This window comes from Falco punctatus, assembly GCF_963210335.1.
Source record: "Falco punctatus genome assembly, chromosome: 13".
Classification (NCBI taxonomy): Eukaryota; Metazoa; Chordata; class Aves; order Falconiformes; family Falconidae; genus Falco; species Falco punctatus.
Genome location: NC_137593.1, coordinates 13,646,331 through 13,671,655, shown reverse-complemented (window position 1 = coordinate 13,671,655; position 25,325 = coordinate 13,646,331). Strand labels below are relative to the sequence as shown.

At 47.2% G+C, this 25,325-nt stretch overlaps 1 protein-coding gene across 3 annotated transcripts; it reads left to right on the top strand.

The window, feature by feature from the left end:
• Positions 1–13: 13 nt before the first annotated feature.
• Positions 14–25,259, top strand: UTS2B (urotensin 2B). 3 transcript variants are annotated; one of them, XM_080410571.1, is made up of 5 exons: positions 14–12,638; positions 14,901–15,002; positions 17,968–18,005; positions 19,355–19,448; positions 21,206–25,259. In XM_080410571.1, the coding sequence occupies exons 1-5, from the start codon at positions 12,515–12,517 to the stop codon at positions 21,229–21,231; spliced, it is 384 nt and encodes a 127-aa protein (XP_080266697.1). In that variant the 5' UTR covers positions 14–12,514; the 3' UTR covers positions 21,232–25,259. The 3 variants fall into 3 exon arrangements, 2 of the variants coding, with proteins under 2 accessions (XP_080266697.1, XP_080266698.1); XR_013931851.1 differs by having other exon boundaries at positions 17,968–19,448; XM_080410572.1 differs by having other exon boundaries at positions 14–12,668; positions 19,355–25,259.
• The last annotated feature ends 66 nt before the right edge of the window (positions 25,260–25,325 follow it).

The following is a 25,325-nucleotide window of genomic DNA, read 5'->3' as shown; positions in this document are numbered from 1 at the left end:
TGGTATTTGGCAGGGGCGCGGGTGGGATGGAGGGGTCCCCTGCCACCGCCGGGGCGGCGTTCCAAGCCGCTCGGACAGCTGGGGTGCCCCGGCGCTTTCCCGTGCCGGGCCCGGTGCCTCAGCCCCTCCTTCCCCATCCCACCCCAGTGCTGGCCTGTGTCCCGCCGAGCTGGGAAGCGAAAACGTGCCCAGGTCGAGCCCCAAAGGCGGGTGCCGCAGCCCCGGCACGGCTGGTCCCGCAGGGAGGGGGGCGAGGGGCTGACCTGCCGGGACGGGTGCACCCCGAGGGCACTGCGGGCCCAGGACCCCCGGCCGAGGGGCTCCTCGAGGGGCCCTTGAACCCCACCAGCGCTCTGCCCCGTACCAGCCTCCAGCAGGGCCGGTGGCACTCGCGGCTGCCACGCACCGTTGCTTGCCAGCAGCAAACAGCATGAGATGATGTCCTCTGGGCAAAGAGGGAGGAGATAAGAGGAAGAGGATTTAGGGGTGTCTAAGCCTCTCTGGGCTGTGCTCAGCACAACTACTCACTCATGTCAACTGTTCAGTGTTTGGATCATACATAAGGGTGTATCTCAGGAGTACACAAGCAGCAGATTAAGTCAGTACTGCCACATTTGAAATGAGTGGCCTCCAGCTTCTATTCTAATGTCCTATGGCCCCTGTGCCACTGGCAAGTAAGAGGATGCAGGGGTGAGAGGGAGACTGAGCCCATCTCCTGCTCCCCATCTCCGACAGCCTCCAGGAGCTCTGTGCCCTGGGCAACTGGGGCGGGACCTGAGAGGGAGAAGTAGTGGGATGTCAGACCTCAGAAAAAAATGGCAAAAGGTATAATATTTCAATTTATTAAAAAGTAAAACCATTAAAGAAACTGAAAAAAAAAAAGTGTTGATTTTCAAAAGGTTAGCCTTATGCTACTCCAGAGTTTTTCAAGTCTGTTTTCTGAAACTCAGGAACGCTGTCCTTAGTTCCACCTCTTTCAAACAGTGCTTCATCATCCGCAAAGCAGATATGCATAGACTGTCTTTAATCTGACTGCCTTTACCATTCCTTCAATCGCTTAGCCTTCTCCACAGGAAAAATCACTAAATTGTCTATATTTGTGATTCCTTCTCATACCTAGCACACCTCTGCTATGTGCTGGCATATGCTGAGAGCTGGTAAGTCTTCCACCTAGGAGGCTGTTGTATTAATTTACTGGGAGGTGAGTGACACGCAGGATGACACCCTCTTCCCAGGAACTCCATATGATCATACAGTTTGGGATTAGTCACAGGGTCTTGTTCCTCCAAGGGGCAGCTCACACCAATTGTCTCGTCACAGTCCCAGTTCTGCCCAGCTCCCCCCTGTAATCCCCCTGCCATTCATACAAGCCATACAACTGGGCTGCTTGTAACCACAGGGGGTATTTGCAACAGCCCCATGCTAATGGAGGGTCTACAAATCCATTTCTAGATTCTCCTAAATTTGAGATTTTCTGAACTCAGTATATTCCTCTGGACATCCTTCACCTTTTACCAATCAAGCTTTTTGATCACCGAGTAAGCATTTATTATTGGACAAAAGGGAGGACAAAAGAAGGGGGTAAGCAACCAGGAACATACAGGAGAAGTGGCACAGAACATACTCATTTGACAGAGGTCACAGCTTTCCAAAACTGAAGTATGGTTTTCTCCTGCCCTTCTGTCAGCATAAGGCATTCAATACAAAGCAGCAGAAGCTGAAAGCCTGAAGCATTCACATTTATGCAACAGCTTTAATGCAACAGAGCCCCCTTTATGACCCTACATTTATGAATACGACTCGTAAGCTGTCCATCCCAGTGATTCTGTGTTTTACTCCATCCCCACAGCTCTTCGCTCTAGTCTTCAGTAATGAATTTGTATCACACTGTCTGGCCAGGGCCAACCCCAGCAATATACATTAGTCATAATCTGCACTGCACTCAAGAGATACCGTGTTGGACTGATGTGGCTTTGGCAGCTGTTAAGAGCACTGTGCTCCTGGCTATGTGTAGCTTCACTAAAGCAAGATCTGGTACCTGATGCTCAGGGTCCCAGCAGAGTAGTTCCTGAGGTTCCTGGGTTCAAGTTTCTACTACACAGACTATGTGGCTCCCTCAATCATGCAAATGCATTTGTTCTTGCAAGATCTGCTGAAGCTCAGTGATAGCAGTGGGATGGTGGTCTCTGCTAGGACCCAAGGAAACTACAGGGAGACTACATAAGGGACATTATTTTCTTGGTGCTGGAAATAAAGAGATCTCTAGCTGTCAGAGCACAGAAAGGGGCGAACAGGCTCCCGGGAAGGGTAATGCAAGCAAAACCAGTGAACAACATTTGTCAACACTGTTCCTTAAGGCAAGGTCCTACACACAAAAGTATTTCCTTTGTGTTCCTGATGTTGGACTTCCCTCTCAGCTTGATTTTTGAGATTAAGTCAGATGAAATCAGAGATTGGAAGATGGCATGAACCACTTGAAGATTATAGAATGCTTCAAAGACCAAAAATGACCACAGCAGGACAGGGGATGAGAAGGAAATAAACAGGATCCAGGCAGTTACTGATTTAATGCCAACACTGCAGCAGCATCACATCTTATGGTCTCAAAGGGCTCCTTATTGTCATAGACCTCAAATCACCCTCCCACCTCTCACTTGTGTCTAAAAGCTGGTGCTTCTGGACAAAGGGTATGGAAGGTGTTTGCCTGTCTTGCTAGACTGACATCAGCTTTTCCCGTGCAAATTCTACAGCATCTAACTTGACAAATGGTATGTGTTGCAGTGGCTGATGAATCTCAATAAAGCTGGGAAGACTAATCACTGGGAAGCTGATGTAGAATTTGAGCTGAAGTATACAACCCACACCTTTACTTTTCTTTCATGGACTAATGTCAGTCAGGGAGGAATTTGCAGGGCTGTAGTCCAACCCCCTGCTCAAAGCTGGACAGGCTTCAAAATCTGATGAAGTTGCTCAGTGCCTTGCCCAGGTGAGTTCAGAAAATCTTGAAGGCTAGAGATCACAGCACCTCCCTGAGCTCTTGTTCCGTTCTTTGCTCATTATGATTTTTCATCTTATATCCAGATGGACTTCTTGCTGCAACCTGTGACCCTGGACACATGTCCTTGCATCCTGCACCTTGTTTGGCTCTGTGCTCTCCAGCAGATACTCTCCACAGCAGACCCCACGTACCAGGCACACCATGATCGGTGAGGGGTGTTCTCCAGCAGACAGCTGTAGGCAGGGGCTCAGAAATGGCACCACAGCTGGGACTGTGCCACCACACAAGTCTTAAACCCCAGGACTGGGCATTTTACCTACTTGCACCCAGGCATTTGATGCTGCCCCCAGAAACATGGCACTCCTGGAGGGTACCCAGATTGTCACGCTGCTGCACCACACACCACTTTCCCTGTTCTCACAGCACTGAAAACACTTCTGTAAAGATGTGCAAAGCAGAGGCTGGAACTCTTAAAACAAATTAACACAACATGATCTGGACTGGCCTTCAGAAAAAACACAGTAAGCTTTTAGGTGCAGGAGCTGCCAGGCAGAGCACTGGGACCAGAAGTTAGGAGTCCCTTATGCCTCTAAGCTCTTTCTGCAGGCAGGGAGAGACAATTTTGTATTTGCTTCTTAAATAAACTGGGCACCTCTCCAAGTCTCCTGCTGTCATTTTAGGTCAACAGGATAACAACAACTGTGAAATAAATTAGGCTTCATCAAGATGTTCACTTTCAACAGAACAGTCTTTGTTAAAGTTTCCTTAATGATGGCAAGGCTAACTTCCAACTGATGAGGCTGCTGTGGGAAGACACAGAGCATAATGATCTTACAGGCAGGAACGTGTGCTTCAGTTAATGGTCAGTGTAAAGGGATGGGGGGGGGGGGGGAAATGGTTCTAAGTGACTCGTGATACCAGGTGCTGTGCAAACTCATGTCCAAAACCTGTGGGTCAGTGGTGACTGATGCCAGGGGAGTGACCTTCCTTCTCACCTGAGCTGGAGACATGCACTTTTGGTTTTCTTCCCAAATTCAAATTCCTAGTATAAAAACCAACACAGGGCTCCTTTCTATTTCCAGGAAGCCTAAAGGATGAGAGTCTCCTGTTTTCTCCCTACAATAAATAAAAATCAAAGTTTGGGGTCTCAGGTAGTATCTGCCCCTAACCCCATGGGATGCTGCAGGGTATCCCAGGGAACAGGTGATGTAGGGATGCAGGGAAAAAACTTGCAGTAAAACAACCCAACAAACAACAGTTCAGTCATTAACCTCCCTACATTTCTAAGCTAAGACACCCAAAAAGAGATTTGAAGTCCTGTGCCAGAAGGGGCCATTGAGAGGAAGCAAACATTACAGCATTGGCAAAGAGCACCAAGAAGCAGGTGTGCAATTTCCGTAGGTAGCTGAATGGCGCCTGTGGAAATTCAGACTCCCTGAAGAACAAGGAGAGCAGGAGCCTGCAAGGATTAAGGTATTACAAAGCACACCAGGGGTAATGAATGGGGTGACTGCAAATAATGAACAAAGAGGAGAATAAACTTGTGCTTACATGTAACATAATGAGGGGCGCTCAGAAAATCATGAGCCATGCATTTACAGAACAAGGGTTTTCGTTGACTTTCAAGTTGGAGAGAGAACCTATGCAGTCTGAAGTCAGGTATGATGCTGCTCACAGCTCAGTTACATGCACAGATCAGATACTTGTATAGGCTACCCTGGAAACGGCAAAGTGCAAATTAGCTCTGCATCTCTGCCCACAATTTTACATATACATTTGCAAGGGTTGTAGTTTTTGTGATTTCCCCCCCAAGTGAAACAGTGTTAAGTTTCACATCAGCAAAAGACACCAAATGCCTTCCAAAAAATCTCCTTTACCAATGAAAGTGAGAAGTAATACTAGAAGTGGTGCATTTGCTACTTTTTTCTTCCCTCGTCCACCATGCATCTTTCCTTAGTCTTGTAAGTCAGAAGAACAGAGCTCACCAGAACAAAATGTTGTTCACCTAGCGCTCTGCAAGGAGCTGCCTGCAAGCCCACACAATGGAGGCATAAGAAGCCTAACAAATGTGAAGCACCTTGGCTGGTTCTTGCTATTTGCAGTTGCTACTGCCTGGATGAAACTTCAACACATTTTTGGAGGGAGTTTGGTGGGGGCTGAAGTAAGTGCAGTTCTTACCTAGCAGGGAGTTTCCTATATTCTGCTCCAAAAAATTTCTAGATCTACCTAAAAATCACCTCGTTTGATTTCCACCTGCTCATCATTTTCTGAATTTTAACAATAACTAACTAAAAAAAATTACGTGTTATCACCTCTGTCACCCTTGTTTCCCAAGCTGCAGGGTGGAAAGCAGGCCAAAAGGTAAGGGATTAATATGCCCTACAGTCTCAGCTGGATCCCTCATTTCAACTCGATTTTTATATGCAAGTTTACATCCACAACGCATTGGTGTTGGCTCACCAAAAAAACTATTTTGCATGTGCAGCATGCTATTACAGAGTCTCAGCAGCCCTGGATGCAAAAAAAAATCTAGGTAAGACGACAAGCTCTCTGAAATGCAAGAATTATAGTTGTCTGTGCAGGTTTCCTTAGAACAGAATAGACCTGTATACCTTCTAAGCCCTCCCCCGAGTGACCTGTAGCGACAGTTTTCTAAAAGATGGGTAACATTTCTCAATAAACCAAAAGACCAGGTGATGGGAACTGAGAGGATGAAGAGCATGAAAGGGGAAGAACAGTGTGAAAGTTGGTACTGTTAGCAAACAGGGTTGACCTCCACAACTCTAAAAGTGCCTCACCCAGCATTTTTAGCAGGAAATCACCCAGCCTCATCTATACAGCCATATTACACAAAGTAGTACATGTAGAAGCTACATTCAATTCAGACTTACTGAGGGTGGCTGACTGGAGTAGAATGAAGTGTGCAAAATTCAGGGGAAACATTCAGAGGCAGATGGATGCACACATTCATTCACATGTTGGTTGCTGACCACACCAAAGGATCCTTGCAGAGGTCCTTGATACAGGCACCACTGAGCCTCTTCAGTCCAACATCTGCAACAAGAAAAATCAAGAGGCAGCTCATTCTGCTGTGGTCACACTGGGAGCTGCCAAGTCCACATCAGCCTGTACAGCAGCCAGCAAATTTTACCAGCTGGTGGCTGCAGTGTGGTCTGGAGGACACAGTGCCTCACCACCAGCACCCTTGGAACTGCTGAGGAACCAGGGCTTTCCAAATATGTAACTCCATGCAGGCAGGCAGTGCCCTGTGTGCTATAGCTCTGCAGAAGCTGTGCCAGAACCAGCCCAGCTACCCTGGCAATTTCACCCAGAAGCCAAGCTAATTAGCGTATCCCGAGTGCCATACTAATATGCACGTGTGTCTTTTTGGCAGCCAAGCTAGGGTCTCCACCTCACTGGGGGGGTGCATCAGCTCCCTGGGGACAAGGTCAGGCAGCCCAGCACAGCCTGCTGCTACTCAGCAGAGATAACACATCTCATCCTTGGTTCCTCTTATTTTCCCTCCTCCGTTCAGAGAGTGGCAAGCTCCATCAGAAAATATAGAAGCTGCTACCACTTTGGGTTCTCCTGGCTTTTTGCGCTCACAGGATAGGTGAGAATGACCAATGACTTCCATCTTCGAGAAAGAATGAGCTGAGGTCTGCCACTACTGGTGGGGTGATGGGCTTGGAGGCCAAGTCCCAGCTCTAGAAATTACCTTTTGTTGGTCATGTACTGCTTTATCACCTCAGCTGACATTTCCACAAGCGGCTGTTCTCTGATGTGCTGTAAATGACAGCGAGGGAAGAGGTTCTCAAAAAAACCAGGCAGGCTCCTGCTCCAAATTGCTCTCAGCCTTTCTAGTTCCACTGCCTTTACCGGGGGACTAGCTTCTCTAGGTGACACTAGTTTTGCAAAGACATGTCACAGCATCACTTACTCATCACTCTGTGTCCTTGCCAAGTTCAGGGGTACTGCTCTCAGTCATCATTCAGGATGGACTCAGAGTTTGCAGAAGGTGAGTCAGAACAGAGAGGGATCAAGCTCAGGGTAAATCCAACAGTTTAACCAGGTTGTTCCAGATTGTACCTCTTCAAGACACTGCCTGGCACAGGGGTCACATTAGTCCCTACACAGCCACACCAATATTCATCATTCAAGAGCATCACTGGAAATTACTTTGAGACCAGCAGGTCACAGCACATTTCAAAGCATAAAAGGTTTCTACATTACCTTCATCTCCTCACCAGGCACCTCAGCCAACTAACCCCAGTCAGTAGGGATGGGAGACTGAGTCTGGAGGAGGTGCTCCAGCTCAGAATTAAGAGGCAGAGGCGAGAATGGTACCACAACTGCCTCTGCTCCCTGCTTTCTTATATGGGCTGCCTCCTCCCACATCCAATGCTTTCACATTCCTGCACTACTCTTCCAGCCTCTCACTCCAGGAAGATGCTTTGGAGCTGTTCTCTGAGAAGTTGAATGGTTTTCTGACAGCCCCCAGAGTAGATGTGAAAGCCAGGCAGGCAGCCCAGCTGCACTCCTCATCCTTAACTGCCTTAACCACTAGGACCGCTTTACTACGATGCCCATCTGATGGAAGCTGGTGGTGCTTCCTTCTGCATGCACTCCCTTGGCTGCCTGCAGTGAGGTGGCAACTTGAGCTGCTTTACACTCTGCCTTGGACCTTTCCCTTTCTCAGAGCAAGGATACAGTTAAACCATAGCATCTAATTTTATGGCAGTAACAGGCCAAACTGAGTCCCAAAGACAAGCACGTAGAAGGGGGAACAAATTGCATGAGTCAGACTAAAAGCTTCATAAATATTGACTGTTTTTAACAGTGCCCTAAGGAACTGAGAATCTCATTTTTATAACTATACCTCCCCCCCTCATTATGCAGTCCCTCCTCTCAGGGAGCTGCAAGGGAGGGCTGCTCTCCTGGCTTGTGCACAATATTTTAGTTCCTTTCTGCAGTCAAGCTGCTCTGTCAGGGACTTTGCACTACACATCAGCAGGGTATCCGAGCGCCTTCCAGTGGTGCTTTAAATAATGGGACTGGAATGGGTTTTGTTCTCTCAAGTTCACCACAGGGTAGGAGTGGCACAGGCAGAGGCAAAATTAGATATTAAATGTGTACGGGATCAAGACTGAAGAGGACAGGGTAGTTTTCAGTACCTTCTACTCTGATTCATACCTGGTGAATCATAGTTGGAGACACAGAGGAGCAGATAAATGCAATAGGATGTAGACAGCAGAGACAAACGGTGTCAAGTCTACAATGGTGATACAGACAAGAAAGGCAGACACTATGGAAGAGAGAAAGGATTTGGCCACAGAAGATAGAAACAGTTTGTTTGGCATGTGAATAGGCAGGAGTGAGAAGCACATGGGGGGCTGGGGAGGAACACTAAATCACTGCCCAGGGTGAGGAATAAATTACTCCTGCCTTTCCGACACTGCGTATGAAGCACACTTCACTCCTGCATGTGAGGGCAGCTCCCCTTTCTTGCCTGCTAAAAGCTCACCATCTTTCTTCCCCTGCTTTGTTGGGGCTGTCAAGCCTCCACTCTGTCTTTCCCTCTATAAGAGATGACCCCTCCTCATTTCCAAATGTATTTGTTATTCCCCACCCTCATCTTACTCTTAGAAACACTCTAGGCAAGAAAACAGTAGTCCATGAGTCTCCGCATATGTGCTGGGCAGTACCTGTCTCTGCCACCTGAGACTACCTGGCTGCAGCCAAGTCCCATCCTTGGTGAGGAGGTTGCAGAACAGTTCATATGCCTTTTCTCCCATTCTGAAGTAAAGGCTCTTCCCTGACAGGTCCTCCCACAGCAGGTTGTTCGCTTTGGGACTAAGCATACTATGGTTAAGTGGAGACCATAAGACCACAGCAAAACTCATGGATGTTGTTGAGACTCACCTGAAATACTTGATGTTTTCATGTGTTCTCAGGAAGCTCTGGAAAATAAAAGAATATCCTCTCTCTCTCCAAATCCCAGATGTACAGCATACAAAGTGGTCTGGAAACCTGCCACTCCAAGCTGGCTCTGGAGAGTAGCCCTTTCATGTTCCTCTGCTTTCAGCAGCTATGTACTGCCTCCTGCATCGTACAAGTCACTCAAAACCCACACTGAATTCCCCTTGTCTAAGGCTTCCTCTGAAACTGCAAGGGTTACTGCTTTGGGGTTAAACGAAGGTTAGGTTATTTGGGGACTGCATCTCTTCTGGAGGCAGCCCTAGCTTCATTAGGGCTAACAGAGCTAACTCCTCCTGACAGAGGAGTCTCTGCACAGAAGGAAGCTGAACATTTTGAGGAACATGATGTCCGAGAACAGCAAGGGCCAGCCACTCCCTAGGGAACAGGGAGCCAAGTGCAGCAATGCTGTCAGCAGTTCAGGGATCCATCCCAAGAGGTGCAAGCAAGGCAGACCCAGAGACAGCAGCCTTCTTCAGTCAAGGGTCCCAGTGATCAGGGAAGCCCACAAAGACAAGGCAGATCCAGGATCAAGCTGAAAGTCAATCCACTAGTCAGAATCAGGCCTGATGATAGCAGTCAGGATCAAACACAGCCCAGTGGCCACCAGACAGGTCCACACTGATAGAACATGTCTGAGGTCAGGCAGGGAAGTCAACCTGTAGGTCTGGGTCTAGATCAGAAGGGGCCATAGGCAGGCAGACACCACTGAGCTGCAGACCTGCGTTCCTCCAACACAGCTCAGGCAAAACCAGAAAGAGCCCAGGGCTGAGTCTAAATGGGGCTCCTCAGCCTATGGGCAGAAAGGGTGGTGGAGACCCCAGCTGAAGCTGTTTCAGACTGTTAACACCCTCAGGACCCCAACGCATGTACTCCTCTCTCTCATACCCAGAACTGGAGCAGCTGAGCTTAATGGCATCTGCTTGGGCCAAGTCTTCTCCATTTCTGCTCTGTGGACTGGTTGACTTTGTCCACCCCTGTCAATTTTCCAGTTTGATTACCTGAAGTCTGCATAGCTTTACAAAAATGGATACTTCTACATGAAGAGGCTTAGACAGACTAGGACCACAGGAGGTAGAGCTCATATCTTCATGTTCTCACTATCCTTGAGCTCTAGACACAAGTGCTCAGTGGATGACATAGAAGACGTTATCACTGAGTAAAGTAACGGGGAGAATATGGAGAGTATGTTGTTTTCCTATTGAGAATAATATACATAAGAACAATAAAATGTAATAGCATTTCCAGCACCTGGACAAACAGGCTAAAAGCAAAGGAATTTCCCAGGTGGGAGTCTTACAGAAGCCCAACGCTGCAAATCAGCCATCTCGTAACTGCAATAAATGCATAAAGACCAGTAGCCGCTGGCAGCAGCTGTCAGGCATCTATTCACCCACCCATCTGCTGAGAGCATCCATCCCTCACAAGATCCAGTAATCTCCCTTCTAGTACGTAAATATAGAATGGCAGTCTGTTACCTTCACCAGGGCCCTCATTTGAAAGGACTGGCACACTATACATGAGTTGCTTTGGGGGCTGAACAGTTGCAGTGACCCAGAATTCCACAGTGAAAGAGGAAATCCCAGGGAATAGCCCATCTTCCTGAAAAAGCCGGCCAACAGCCTGTCGTGCCTTATAGCCAAGGGTAGGAAAAAACAGTCGTGAGACCTGTGGCTTCTGCATAAACTTAGATGAGATGGAGAAACCCACCTTCTATATCAAGGCAAAGCCAATCTCACAGCAGATCTCAAGACAGACTGGTAGGGGTCTGGAAAGTCATTTAATACCAAGTAAAAATGGACCTGACCTTTCTTTAAGAATATAGTTTTGAGTCAGAGCTACTATTGCCCACCCTGGACTCCTGTGCAAGGTGGTGCTCATCAGGTTATGGCCTCTGCTTCATGGGGGCTGCTCACCTCTGACCAATTTGAAACAGGCATCTTTAGGGAGACAGAGACGACTGGAGAAGTGTTCCCAGTAGAGCACAGGTGTCCTTCAGTCCAAACAGAACTTTGTGAAGAAGGGGAGTACTTCTGCTGGTTGATCACTGGTTCACCAGACTGGGGAAAAAGGCAAGTTTGGTTTATTTGTATGTGTAATATCTACAGGGAAAATTCAGTGATTTTCCTCCTCAGTGGAGGAGTATTCCTTAATGGAATCACACTCATTTTCATAGGTACTTCTTGCAAAGAATCTGAGCCTCTCCCCCTCTGTTTTTTAGGAAAAAAAAGTAAATGTTAAAAGCGATATTAAAAGGCTAGTCATTCTATAAATATTCAAAGCACACAGAAACTTGTAAGGAGAGCTGGAGACCAGAAGCCAAAAGCCCAAACATGGAAATGATAGTGCCTTCTAGCTAAGATGAAGTGCAGGTACCATCAGATGAAGCTATTTTGGGTAATCTGGCATGATGTGGTGTCAAAAAAGCACATGAAGTGAGTCACTAGGAGCGTATGTACAAGTCAGAGAGTGGCCTGATTCTCTCCCCCATCCCACTGTGGGGGGAGCGAGCGACCGGCTGCGTGGGGCGTAGTTGCTGTCTGGGGTTAAACCAGAATAAGTACAGATCATTCAGTTCTGTAGAAGAAGCAGAAGTGAACAACAAAGTTTAGTGCTGTTACTATCACAACATCTTTCTTGATAAGGTGGTAATAGAAAACGAGTAGCAGGTCTCTGATCAAGAATGATGGACAGACGACAAGTAGAAGCCAAACTGAGATGTAGTCATGACCTGAGAAGACATGCAATATGTGCAATGTGTCTCAATACTTTGCTCTAATAAAAAATGTCTGTGCAGCCAGAGCCAGCATCTGACCTTCCACTTCTTTTATTCCCCAAGAAAAAAACGAAGACAGTTGCCCATCCTTGATGTATTCCATATCTGCTGCCAAATCCGCACTCCCCCACTCAGACATAATCCCAAAATAGGGTGTGATGCCTTTCCCGTTGACAAAGCCATAAGTCATGGTGAGCGAGACACTCTCAACATCCTCCAATCATTTAAATGAAAATAGCTCTCCCCCTCTGTTTCCCACCACTTCAGCACTCATTATATCTCGCATTAATTAATATAGGCACTAGGAAGTAAGATGATGAATTACAAAAACCCATTAACCTGATTCTGTCCAAACCGATGACATATGGCAACGTGTACATTAGACAAATCTTCCTTGCTAATGTGGGAGTCCTCATGTCTGAACTCCATTAAAGCAGCAGCCCCCCCCAAATATTTTTAATGTATGTACGTATGGAATGTATATCAACATGCATGGATGGTGCATGCCTGAGGAAACATCAGAATTCATTAGATCAGTCTGATATGAGATATATTGAACAGGTTCCATCTGACATCTGTTACTGGGTTGTTCTGTCCACTCCCAAAGGAGTGAATCATATTGACAGGTTGAATTATATCTCAAGAGATATTTTTCTCCCCTCCTCCAAAGGCCATTTGCAAACACGGCACATCCACTGCCTCTTAAAAGTGAGCTCATCTGGCACTGGGTTGCATTGAAGTCCTCCACCGTGCCTGAAGGAAGCATGCTTTTGGGTGGTGGGAACACGGAGAAGATGGGGTCTGTCCCACTGTTCCTTGGAATGCTAACCATCTTGACCATAACTGTGTACGTCCCGTCTACACATGGAGAGCCTTTTTTACTACAAGGTAAGCTGGCACACAGACTAGATGACACAGGTAGGTGGTTCTCTTTTTGCTTTGCTTTGCTGCTTGTCATGGCCAATGCGACACTCGCATGTCTGTGAAAGAAAATAAAATGAACCTTGAGCTACCCGAAACAATCAATTAACAGGGGTGCTATCCGGAGACTTGTGCATATTAGCATGAGCTAAAGCTGTCCTTCTGGTCTGCAGCTAGTCGTATGACACATTCTGCTAATCAGTAAAAATATCAGATCTGGTGAAATCTGGTAAGGGTAGCTCTTTCTCTCTCAAAAGAAAATTTCCAAAGAAAAACATTAAAATACCAGAGAGTAGCAATTCTAGTATGTACCATATGAGATTTGACAGTTTGTAAATGTCAGTAGTAGGGTGCTGCTGAACTTTTCTTACCCACAAAACTTCTTTATATATGTTCTTCTCCATAATTTAAATTAATCTTAGCTTGAACTTACACTGCAGGGAAATGTCAATCATTAATCTTCTTCCTTAAAGAGACTTGGCAGTGGAAAAAAAAGAGCAGCTAAATATAGGCTTGAAAATAACATTGCTTTTCAAATTATTTTTCCTCTTATATCAACTATTTATTTTTGTAATGACAACCAAAACATTCCTGAGGCCACTCTATCTAAATATTGCTTCTGTTTAGTTTTATTGGAGTGTTTATAGGGTTTTTTTTCTGTAGCAAATCCCCCAAATGACTAAAAGTAGCTATTTTAAAATCATAACTGTCTCTCAGACCTAGGAACAAGGTTTATAGCACTCCATGCTAACTGCAAGTTTCACACAGAGCGTAGCTCTGCTGACTCCCTCGGGTTTACTTCCAGAGATCACAATCAGGACCAGCAGCTCCAGCCGCAGGGTGAGGCAGCGTTGAGTCTGGCCAAATACTTGGAGCATCGCTTTGGCCAGGGCCCCTCTGCTTCTGCAGATTTATGTGACTTTAGCTAATGGAGCTGATTCCCACATACTCTTGAGCATCCTTAAGGCTCATCTGGTACAATGTTTTGTCTTGTGTGTATCGAAAATAATTGCATTCATTCCACCGCAGCTATGTAGGGCTGATGGCTAAATGAGAACATTTTCCCCTTTCTCACCTCCTTGAAGGGAGTGAGTGAAAGTCCTAAAGATCTTGGAAGAAGAGAAAATAAGCCTTTCTGTATAATTTCTTAGTATTTTCCATGGATTTTGTAGGCATCTTCCGGGGCTTTGTAGAGTCTGGGTGTGGGGCAGGGGTGTTCAGAGCAAAGATTTTGGGGAATGGGCATTCTCTCTGTAAAGTCTAGCTCCCATTCTGTCATTCTCAAAAATGAATCCAACATTCAAGTTTCAGATGATTCTGGAAATCTGTTCAGCAGAGCTGGGAGGGTCTCAGAGCTGTCAGGGCTCTGCTTAGTCCCATCCCTTATGTCCGCTGGTTTCTGCTGAACCCTTGACCTCCACAAGCATTCATTTGAGGGCATAGCCACAACCGCTAAAGCAAAACAAAACCACTGAGAAAGCTCCCTGAAGGGGCCTCATAGAGAAGGCCAAATTGCTTCAGGACAGCAGCCTGGGGAGGTTTTTCCTGGAAAACAAAAAAATTCTGCATGGTCTACAGCTACTGTAAGAGGTTTCCTCGAGGAGAAAGAGGCTCACTTCAAACTCCTCCACACGCTGGTTCTGTTCAGAGGAATCCTTTAATACCCCTGGCAGTCGGAGCAGCCCCAGGGCTGAGCGAGCGCCAGAGCAGACTGCGGGGCTGAGGGCTGCTCGGCACGGCACACACACACCAGCCCTCCTGAGGGGTGAGTTCCCACCTCTGTCAGCCCTGGCAAGGTGCGACCGGGGGGGGACACCTGCAGTTTTGAGAAGCAAGGATCTCGCGGGTTGCTGCCTGGCTTTGCCGAGGCATCTGCTACATCCGCCTTGCAGAAGAGGTCAGGGCTGTCTAAAGCAAGGTGACGTCTCCAGCTCTCTGCAGCCAGCCTTGCTGATGAGGCTGCAGCAGGACTGGCCAGCAGCCCAGAGCTGGCAGGGAGGGCTCCCCCGTCCTGCACCCCTTCAGACCCAGCCATCGCTGCCTGGACTTCTTATTCTGTGCTCATACATCATTGCCTTCCCCCAAGCTCCTTCCACCCTGAAAAAATGCTGACGGGAGATATTTTCCTTCCACTTCTTAGCCTTCTTAATTTTTGTTTTAATGTTGGGGGCTGGAGGATCCATCCTTTTTGTCATTAGAAATCAAAAAAGTGTATTTTATGTGCTGCAGAGAACCGAGTGCTTCCGGAGAGAGAAGACGCAAATCATGAGGACACACTGCTGACTCTGCTTCTTAATAAGAAGCTTGCATGGCGGAGGCCAGAAAATATTGGTAAGCAAAGGGGATGGGAGATCTCAGCTTCCTGAATCTGTGTTTGCATGACTGCAAGGAACCTGTTCCCCAGGTTTCTCAGAAATACCAGCTGCTCAGAAAGTGGAAGCACCCAGCATGGTGCCAACGCATGATTAATGTCAGATGTTCTCCATCATGGGGCTCCTGGACCTGCTTTTGCAATGTGATGTGAAGCTTCCCAGAAACATGCGCCCTAGATCCTCAGACACTTGACACTGAGCTGGCAAAGGAGCACGTGTGTGTACAAAAGTAATAACAAGAAGAGACGCTGCCGAGTCCCTGTGCCCCTGCTATCCCTGAGATGTTTGTGTACTATGCCTGGAGCATGAGCCAGCCTTGGGAGTCACCTCTCCACCCACACCCCATACAGCCCCATGTGCTATTGAGCGAGAGCTCCGTGTCTTGCAGGCATGCTAAAATCAGCAGCATCTTGTGAGCACACCGAGAGCATCTAGATTTTGCAGAGAGCATATGGCTGAGATCCCCTGGGGTCGGGTGTAGGTTGGGACAAGGGTAGTGGGAGCTCCTGTCTTAGCTTAAACCCCTGCTACTGCTGGCAAAGGTTGAGACAACAACCTTTTCCCACACAGCAGAGGGGGCAAAGACGGGTCACATTGAGGCTTTTCCTGCCTGTGCTCTATGAACAGACACCAAATTCAAAGCCACCCGCATGTGGCTAAACTCAGACCTGCTGAAGAGAAACTTGGGCTTTCCATGACACTAGGCACCGCTATCACAAGTGCCATATGGATCACAGGGGTCAGCTATTCCCACGGCCGCTGCAGCCAGGGGAGGGTTTGGGCTGTATGCGGTCGTCTCGGAGCAGGAAGCTGCCTTCCCTGTGAAAACAGGCAAGAACAGAGCCCAGCAAAAATTTTGTTATGAAAATCCATTTGTCAAAATCACTCAGTGCTCCTCCCCAGCCCCTTGTTACTGCAGTGAGGCAGTGGTTAAACAATCCTGGGACAAGTAAATAAACACAAATAAATCAAGTCCTTATACTAACAAAGGCATTCTTCTTGCAAAGGGGATGCATTCAAGAAATAACATTTTTATGATTGGTTTATGGATTATTGCACTTATTACTCCTAGAGGAAAGGCTGCATTTTACGCCAGACAATTGAATATAATGAATCTCTGAGCAGAGCACAGACAGAGGATTTACAGCAGGCAGTTTCTCAAGGCTTCATCCATAAATTAACTTCCTTCCCCCTGCCTGAGTTAATCTGTTCCAAATTTCGACCGCTGTTAATTTTCTATTCATAGCAATCATTGGCCAAGCTTATGGTTTGTGGAAAGTTGCGGCAAAATAGGCACTTGAATCTCTGAAAGAGGTAAAAGTGCATAGAACAATAATCGCCATCATCACCATAGAAAAATAAAAAATGGAACTTTTCACTTGTAGATATGCAGACCTGGCTTTCTCTACCTTACGGATATGAAAAGACACACTTAGGAGGAATCTGCCTGAAGTCATTGCTGGCAGTGCCAGGAACAGAGCCCCCACCTCCTGACTCACAGCACATCCTCATCCCCAGACCATGTCTCAAACCAACCCCTGATGTAATGGACTTAAGAACTGCTGCTTTTTCTGTTGTATGAATATCTGTCAGAAAATATTCAGGATTTTTCAACGGAATTGTTCCTTCTTGAAGGAGAAACTGAGAAAGCAGTCAGCTCTTTCTTGGCACCCTCCTGCTCAGTTTCAAATGTTTAAAAAAAAGCCCAAGTCTGGTGATGTGTCTCTGTGCTGAAGTCTTATCTGAAATCAGGGGGAATTATGTCTTAAATCCCCTTGGAGATGCAGACCAACTCCTGCTTCCACGTTGGGAGCAGACAAAGGAGGCAGCTCCGTGACTGGTTTTTGGCTTTCTTGGGGGACCCAGCAGAGACATTCTTTAGCTCTTTCCTAGTTGTTCCTGCTTATTTTAGCACATTTTTTCCCAAACTGGCACTTGAAACCAGCTGATTATTTTGTGTTCCCCTCCCAGAAGAATTGCTGTAGTCCAGTCGCTCAGCTTTGACTGAGCTTATTTTGTTGTGATTTCCATTGTTTCATTTATCTTATTAAAAAATTAACCGGCTTTGACATCGTTTTGAGTCTGGAATAAGGTACCTCAGTCCTCAAGAGGAATGAGATTTAAATCCCCCATCCCTTCCTGCAGCTTTCCCTGTTGCTAGCTCAGGCCCTTCCCAATGCAGCTGGAGGTTTTAGATCCCATTCGTAGGCACCTAACCCTCCGCTTGCCCTGGGTGGGATATCTCAGGGCAGTTCACTCATCCACCTGCACAGGTTTGTGACAGTCCAGTACAGTACTGCCCAACCTTGAGATCTCTAAGTCTGATCTGTGCAGCTGGTCCCCGTGCTCCCCTAGCATGTAGAGGTGTGGAATCCCTGCACTTGCTGCTGCGTTATTTTGCCTGTTGCTCCACTCTGCCAACTCCAACGTTCGCTGACTTAAAAAGCACTAAGTTATGCTGGGCTAAATCTGTGTCTTCTGACTTCTGCCTGTATGGTGATGTGGGGGTAAACAAGTCTTAAAGGAAGCAATGGGAGTTCATATAAATGGCCAGTGACAGAAAAGGCAGCATTAGAGATTTGCTATTATCAGGCTAAAAATTAAAAAGCAGCAAAACCAGTTCACCTGAGCTGGTATCACACAGTCTGTGACCTTGTTGGACCAATTCCCTTAAAGCCTGCTTAATGATAAGGAAGCCTTCCTCGTAATGGAGAATTAGGGTAAAGTCCCATAGAATTCAGCAGAGGAAGCCCACTTTTCTGTCACTGGTTCTGCTACCATAGATTTGGAGATCACTAATAAGAATTAAATGATAACTAGGTCTTTTCTTGTCAGCCCTTGAAGAGGTTAAATGTAGAAAATGTTTTTGATTTGAGCTGTGAGAAGCAATGCAGATACTGATGTTACTCTCTCCCTTCTTGCAGACTGGGAGCTGGCAAAGAAATTTGAAGAGCTTGAACAGGTGAGGAGCAAATGCACAGACACATATATGTGTGCTGTTGTGCGAACAGCTAAACAATTGTGCATACCGTCTTTGTGCCCTATTCTTCTATCTTTGCATCCCACTGCTCTTCATTCTGCTGCTATAATGTGAGCACAAAGGGAAAAGCAGAACCTGGGCTAAATAGCTGCATACACTGGAAAAGATAAAAGAAAGCAAGGCTAGAGGCCAGTGCGATAGAAACTGAGGCAGGTCCTGCTTCTGCCACTGGTGAAAGGCCAGTGAAGGCCAAGCCAGGAAAAAGAAAAATGCTAAAGGAAGTGTCCATGGAAGAAAAGGGAGGGAGAAGAGGAGGTCTTGTTGCCTTCCTAGGCATTGGACCAGCTGGCTGCATTAGATAATGGGCTGGAGTTAGAGGAATAGCCACTGCACACCTAATCCAGAATGATTTCTGTCTGGGCTCTTTACCAGTATGGAGGCTCCAGCCAGGGTCAGAGCCCTGCTGTGCTGAGCAGAGCACAGCACACACAGGTAGCAAGGGGAAACCCCATCCTACACCCCGTGCCCAGGAACAAGGAAAGCTGTGTAGCAACCTTGACATGGCTTCTTCTATGCCCCAAACCCCACAGGCAGCAGAAGCCCTTTTTCCTCTTTCTCAGGCCAGGTCCAGCTGTTTGTGGATCCTGGAGGTCCTGCTGGGTTCCACTTGGCACTTTTCAGATAGAAAAATCACCGTACAGCATGCCAGATTGGAGGCTGCCAGCTCCTACCCCAGCCCCTTGCTCCAGCTCTGAAAGACATAAGGCTCTGGCTTCCTGGAAGCAACAGTGCCAGAGCAGAAGTCTAGATGATGGCCATAGGCGTTCCCAGTCTATTAGAAAAGAACAGCTACAGATGGAGGGGAAATACCATGGACCTTCCACACTATAACCAAGGGAAGTTAGCAAGAACTGGGGGAAAGGGAGGGGAGGGACAACCCAGAGCAACGGAGAAGTGATGCTCTGTGCTGCAGGGGATAGAGACCTCCTGCCCCAGCAACGACTTGGCTCTTTGTGCAATATCCTTCCTACACAGCCTCTTCTCCACAGGGGTTTGCACCCTGGGGTGGTGGGGAAGCAGAGAGCTCTGGCAGCCCACGCTGCTGCCACCAAACAAGCAGCTTGATCAGGGAGGACGTGAGGAGGTGTAAGTGCTCTAAAGACAGATCCTTCTGGAATGGTCCTGCTCCAGGGAAGACCCTGTCCTCCCCAGCAATGTTGTCAGCCAGGCTGCCTGTACCTCCTTCCTCTGAGCTGCCCTGCACTTGCCAGCATGCTGTGGAGCTCCTCATGCTGGGGCATTGGTTTACTGCTGTGTTTGTGTTTAAACAGCTGGAGAAGTTGAAGGATCAGCTCTCAACTGAGGAAGGCTCAGAGGTGGCCTATGCCTTGGAAAGTCTTTCAGCATCTCAGCCCAGAAAACGCGGTAGGTTTTGGGTTAAAGCCCTGCAGCCATCCCATCCAGGTCTCATCTCCAGGGCTTGCTTTCTGCAACACAGTGACAGTAAACAAGTCCCAAATAATCTGAAAAACAGGTTGGCAACTTTTCTAGCAGTCCTGGCCTGTTAGTGGCTGGCTGGTTTAGCAGCTGGTGAGAAGGACTGCATACCCAACCCAGTCTGCTGCCGGAGCAGATACACTGGGTCTGCACACCCAGGACCTCAAGGGAGGCAGTCAGCATTACACCCCTCTTTTCACAGGGGAACACAGGGTTTTATGAGCAATGAGTGCCTGTCCTGGAGGGAGTGAGTTCTGCATGAACACATCCCCACAGTGCACCCATCACTTTGCTCTGGGCACAAGGCTAGTGTTGAACACGTAATGAGGCATGTGGACTGCATGCATTCCCCTCTGCCAAGGTCACTGCCTCCCTACAGAGAAAAAAAGGAGCATTTGTTTGTACTGCTGAAAAGCAGCTAAAAAGGATGTGGAAATCAACCAAGAATGCAGGGAACTAAGATCTGGTAGGTCCCCCAGTTGGTCTCCAAGCTTTGTCCTGTCTGTATCCAGTGACTCAGGAGCATATTGCACCAGTGATCCTGCAAGGCTGCTCCTGACAAGCGCACGGACAACACCATTCACACTGACTTCCAGTGGATTCCTCCGTGAAGCAGTGGCAGCTGTAAACTAGAAGTCACTGATGACAGATCTGGCCTAAACACAGAAAAGCTGGTTCTGCCCTTACCCCACGGGCTCTGTGCACACACAAGCTGACAACCTGCCAGACAGCCAAGGGAAAATCCCTTTGTGCAAGGCTGGCTGAAGTGCTTAGGTGATCCATAGACAGTCTGCAATTTATAAGCAACCCTGGAGGCTGTCATTAATTCGCCTGATCTAATTAATGCCCCCACCAATCTGGAAGGTTCAAATGCAGATAAAACTACTTCCCACTGCCAGGTTTGTATCAGATTCTGCCAGAAAATAAAGCAGAGAATCTTTACTTTCATCTAAAGCCCTTCCAGCCTGGGAGGAGCTCGTGTTTCAGCATAAGCACTGCAGATTCAGTAGAAGCTTTCTCCCAAGATCCTGCTTTCAAACACCAGGTAGAAATCTCTGCTCATACTTGACAATAGGAGACCCACACAGGATTCAAAGAACAGGGCATGCTGGTGATACAGCTATTTTTTCCAACACCAAAATGTGCATCCTTCCCTAATCTAGTCTTCCTAGAAGTTCCCACAGAGATCAATTTTGTTTGGAGGACAGTTAAAGCAGAGTGAGAGAGTTTTAAAAAAATAATTGTGAGGTTTAAAAAAAAAAATTGTAAGGACCAGATCTGATCTCTCCAAGTCAGTATCCTGCTTTTCCAGGCAGCCACAGGTGAAAAACCCTGCATACACCTCTGAGGCAGCAAAACTGCTGGCCAGTAGTCAAGAAAGAAAAAGCTGCTTCCTGATACTGCTGAAGCAGTGCAAAAGGAAAAGCAAACCCTTATAAATCAAGCAACATGGAAACAACTTTGAGACCCCTTAATTACACAATAAGCAGCTAAAAGAAACACCTTCTAAAAGTGTTAGAAGAAGTAAAAGCTATTTACTGAGATTTGCCCAGAAACCACGATGCTGGCTTCACACCTCAACTCTCCCAAGACACAGAGCTTTTGAAACCCACTCCAGGGCTAGAGCAGGAAGCTGGAAAATGGATTTTTGGGTGCTAACATCCTTCTCTTGTGTCCCTTCCCAGCCTGCTTTTGGAAATACTGCATCTGAAGGCTCACCAGGACTGGAGGATGAAGATGAGCCCTTCCCCAAACCGCCTGGCTGGGTATTAATGTGTTAAAAGTTTGTTCTGTTCTCTCATCGTGCTGCTAAGTTGGATGCCACCCTCCATGACCACACCACAGCCAAGTCTAACAGGGACTGTGACAGGAGCTGGTAGCCCACTACCACTCTCCACTGTTCCTTCCATATTTCAGCTACTGTGACCTACTGGGAAGATGCTTCCCAACTGTCCTTGCTGCCCTGCGTGCACCGTTCAGCCTGCTGCCACTGCTCACTCCTCACCTGCTCACCAGGTCCCCCAAGGCACCGCGCACCAACGCGCTTCCCCTGAGCCTTGGGCCTCTGCCCACGTCTGCAGACGTTGCTCATGGTGGTGTCTGGGTTTCCCGTCACCTCCTGCGAGCAGGTCTGTGATGACCCCACACCTGCTGTCGGGACAGGAGGGCAGACGGGGTGTAACGTGGAGGGCTCGGGGCTGCCTCGGCTTGCTGAGCCAGAACTGCTCCTCAACATGTCCCATCAGCATACACAGTAGGTTTGGGGGAGGACAGGCACAGAAGCCTGGATCCTTTGGATATCATTCCAATAAAGGTTTTCTGTTGCACAGAAGCATGTGCTCTTTTCTTTCTCACCTCCTGCAGAGGCCCAAGGGGCAGCACATTTCCCTTGCTGTAAGCTGTTGTTACTTGATGGTTCGTGTGAAGTTTACAATGGAAAAAAAAGCTCCCGTTAAACACCTGGGTATAGCACCCTTCCTTTTGACCAGAACTGGGAATGAGAGTTGGGTCATCCTCATGGATATGTGTGGGCTGCTGTCCTCATAGGACTGGACCAGACCCACTGATTTGTACCTACTCACCCCAAAGAGATGTTTTGAGCAGAGCTTTTTGGCTCATCTGGCTGTCAGTGCAGGTGCTAGCTGGCTTTTTCTACTGCAGAATTATGTCTGCCACTGTCCAGAAGGAAGGGATCACAGTCCATCAGTGATTCCTACATACATTCATCTAAAATCATGTTATCCACCTTTATTTGCAAAAACAAAGGACTATGTTCCCAAAAGTGTAAGTTCAGAATAAATCCTGATGTTTGAGGTTTCCAGCAGTGTATATGAGCAGAATCTGGAAGCCGCTGTGAATGTGTGGACTGACTTTACCAGAATTAAACTGTCTCTCCAGCTCTAATGAACCATGCTACTTAACTGTAGTTGGATACTACATATTCTTCAAAACTTTACCTCTCCCAAAGCTGTAATTACCATGCCACATTCACCACCTTGGGCTTTAGCAAGAAGCACATGCTTACCTCAGCAGTACCTCGTATGTACTTCATTAAGAGTTCTGTTCATTCTATTACAGACCAAAGCCAGCATCTGTGGAATAAAACCAGCTTGATTATATCAGTGAGGTCTAATGACATGCAAAATACAGTTTGCTGTTAACATTTAATCTTTCTTATTTCCTTGGTAGTGATTCAGAATACATTTCCCATTTTCTGTCGCTTTTGTGTAAGTGAAAAGGTACGTGGGAGAGTACTTTCACATACCCCCCCAACAGCACCAAATCCAGGAAAAAATTACAGCCTATTGCCAGGAGAAGGGTCTCTCTTTCTTGAAGAGTTTGGTGCTCCAGCCAAAAGGGAGGTATATTACAAGATCTGCAACGAGTGCCTCAAGCTGGTGTTCAGCTCAGATGCTTTCAGCTCGCAGGAGCTCCCAGTGCAATGAAAGGCCAGAGCAGCAGGCTCCATCTGCTACTTGCTACTTGTAGCGTGCCTTCCGACCTGGTGTGACAGCTCATCAGCAAGTCAGGAAAAGGAATGTGTCCGTGGCTATTGAACAGCTTGCTGTGATCCTAGACACAGGAATTCCCTGGAATGCAATGCACCAAGCTGCTTAGCATGCTTTTGCCCACATGGTGTGCTACATCCTATCAGCATAGTTAATTATGGTACCCAAATTAACCCACAGTTTCCTCACAGGCACTATATGCTGCTGAGTTAGCTGCTTCTGCTGGAGTAATGAGTAAGTGCTGAATGCAATTCATCTACTAATTTGAAGCAAAGACAGTGATGCTTTCCTTGGGTTTACCCTCCACATGTCACTGTAAGGATCCTGTCCTTTCTCCTAAACATGCAGAACACAAATTCTTCTCTACCTCAGGTGTCACCTCCACATCATGGCTGCTCACATCTCACCTATGGTTGGGCAGTCACTCTTGCTAAAGCTAATAACCCACAGGCAATAATTAAAGGGCTTTCCCTCAGACATTCTAGCAGACCATGTTGATTTATTAGCAGAAAAACCTCACAGGCATGTGAATGGATTTACAAACAGGCAGCACAGGACAAATCTAGCGTGCAATGGATGCTGCAGTATATCCTCATTTCATATTTGTTGACCTCCATGCCACGCACAATAACTGAAGTTATCCAATATCATCTATGAAAAAGTTGTTCAGCTTTTCAGGCATCATCGTATTTTAAACAGCACCTGCCAATTTATGGACTTTAAAAAGTGCTTTTTGAGCCACCAAAAGTCTCAGTATGCTCTGTGGTGGATGGGGCAGAGGAACAGAAAGGCTGTTGCTTTCTCCCAAGCAATCTGTGCAGTGAGGTGGAAGCCAAGAGTGGGACTAAAGCTTCCAGCTCCCAGTCCCAAGCAACACCACCACAGACATCCCTGTCCTGCTCTGCTTTCACATTACCCTTCAGATGCAATGCATTTCTGCACACAATTTACAGGCTTTAAAACCCCTCTTTATTGGGAAGCCCAGGCTAATACCTGCCAACTGTTAAATACTTTTATGATCAGAAGTATCTTTGCAAAGCTGATGCATTAGCATTGGATTCCTCTGATCTCAGTCTACTAAAACATGTCACACAATGTCTCTGTCCATGCTGCTTTTGACAGCCAGGTGTATGAGTGGTCAGGCCATCATTTCCATAATGTGCCCATGGCCCATACATACGGCTACCTTGCAAGCGGATTATCTGCAGACTGTCTGGATGAGCTCAGTGATGAGCTCAGTGCAAAAAGGTAACTGTTTGCCAAACCGCAGGGCAGGCTCTGGGTAGGTGGTGGCGTTGCACTGCAGAGGACAGGGTCTGGGCTTCTCTGGGTCTGCATTTTCAGACTTGCTTCTAGCATGAACAGAAAATCTCACCTTGAGTCAGCCAGTCTACATACACTCACTCAATCCAGCTCCCAGAACCTTCACCTGTAAGCTTGAAAGCAGAAAATAAATAGTGGGACCAGGGGAAAAGCAAGGAACAAAAAACCCAAAATGACCACATATGGACTTGCAGCCCTTCTTTCTTTCTATGGCCTTCAAGGGCTTGGTCTGGAAAGCATCTGTGGTACTTCACCTCACACACAAGTACTGACAAGTCACTCACCGAAGGAGGAATGATCACCTAACTCAGCTAGAGGGGCTCTGCGTGATGTGAAAGGTGGGGGCACCTCTTGATGCAATTCACTGGTTTGTGCAGCTGCTGTCAGCAGCATTAGCCTATATTGGAGATGTCAAGAAAAGCCGTTTCTTGCAAACATTCTGTGGCTGGGGCAGTCCTGGTCTCAGGATAGGGCTGTAAGCAAGAAGGAAAATAGGAACGGTCCCTACTGTGGCTGAGTACTGCCCCCTCTCAGACATGAAATGGATGCTACCTGCCCTTCTGAGCAGGAGCCTCATCTCCCACCACAGCAACTGCCCCAACGCCCCAGTCCTCACAACAACTTTAACTTCAAAGACTCATTGACTTCCCAACTCCTTCCCTGTAGCTGACTCAGAAGCTGACTCTGTTCTTCCCCATTTTGCTAGCTGAGGGCCAGGTGCTTTGTGCCTCATACAAGATTAGGAAATTAACACTTAATTCCTACCTCCCTGCCTATCACAGGGGGTTTAGCAAGAATAACTTTTTTTTCTTAGTCCTGCATAATCCCTTTGTCAATGGATCTTCTTTTGCAATGCTGATGATTTATACCCAAGAATAGCAATCCAAGGAATCTAGCTGACCGACACAGACAAAAGTCCATGAAGAAGCATATGTGGTTTAGAAAATATCAGCCAGGAATCTGAGCACTGAGA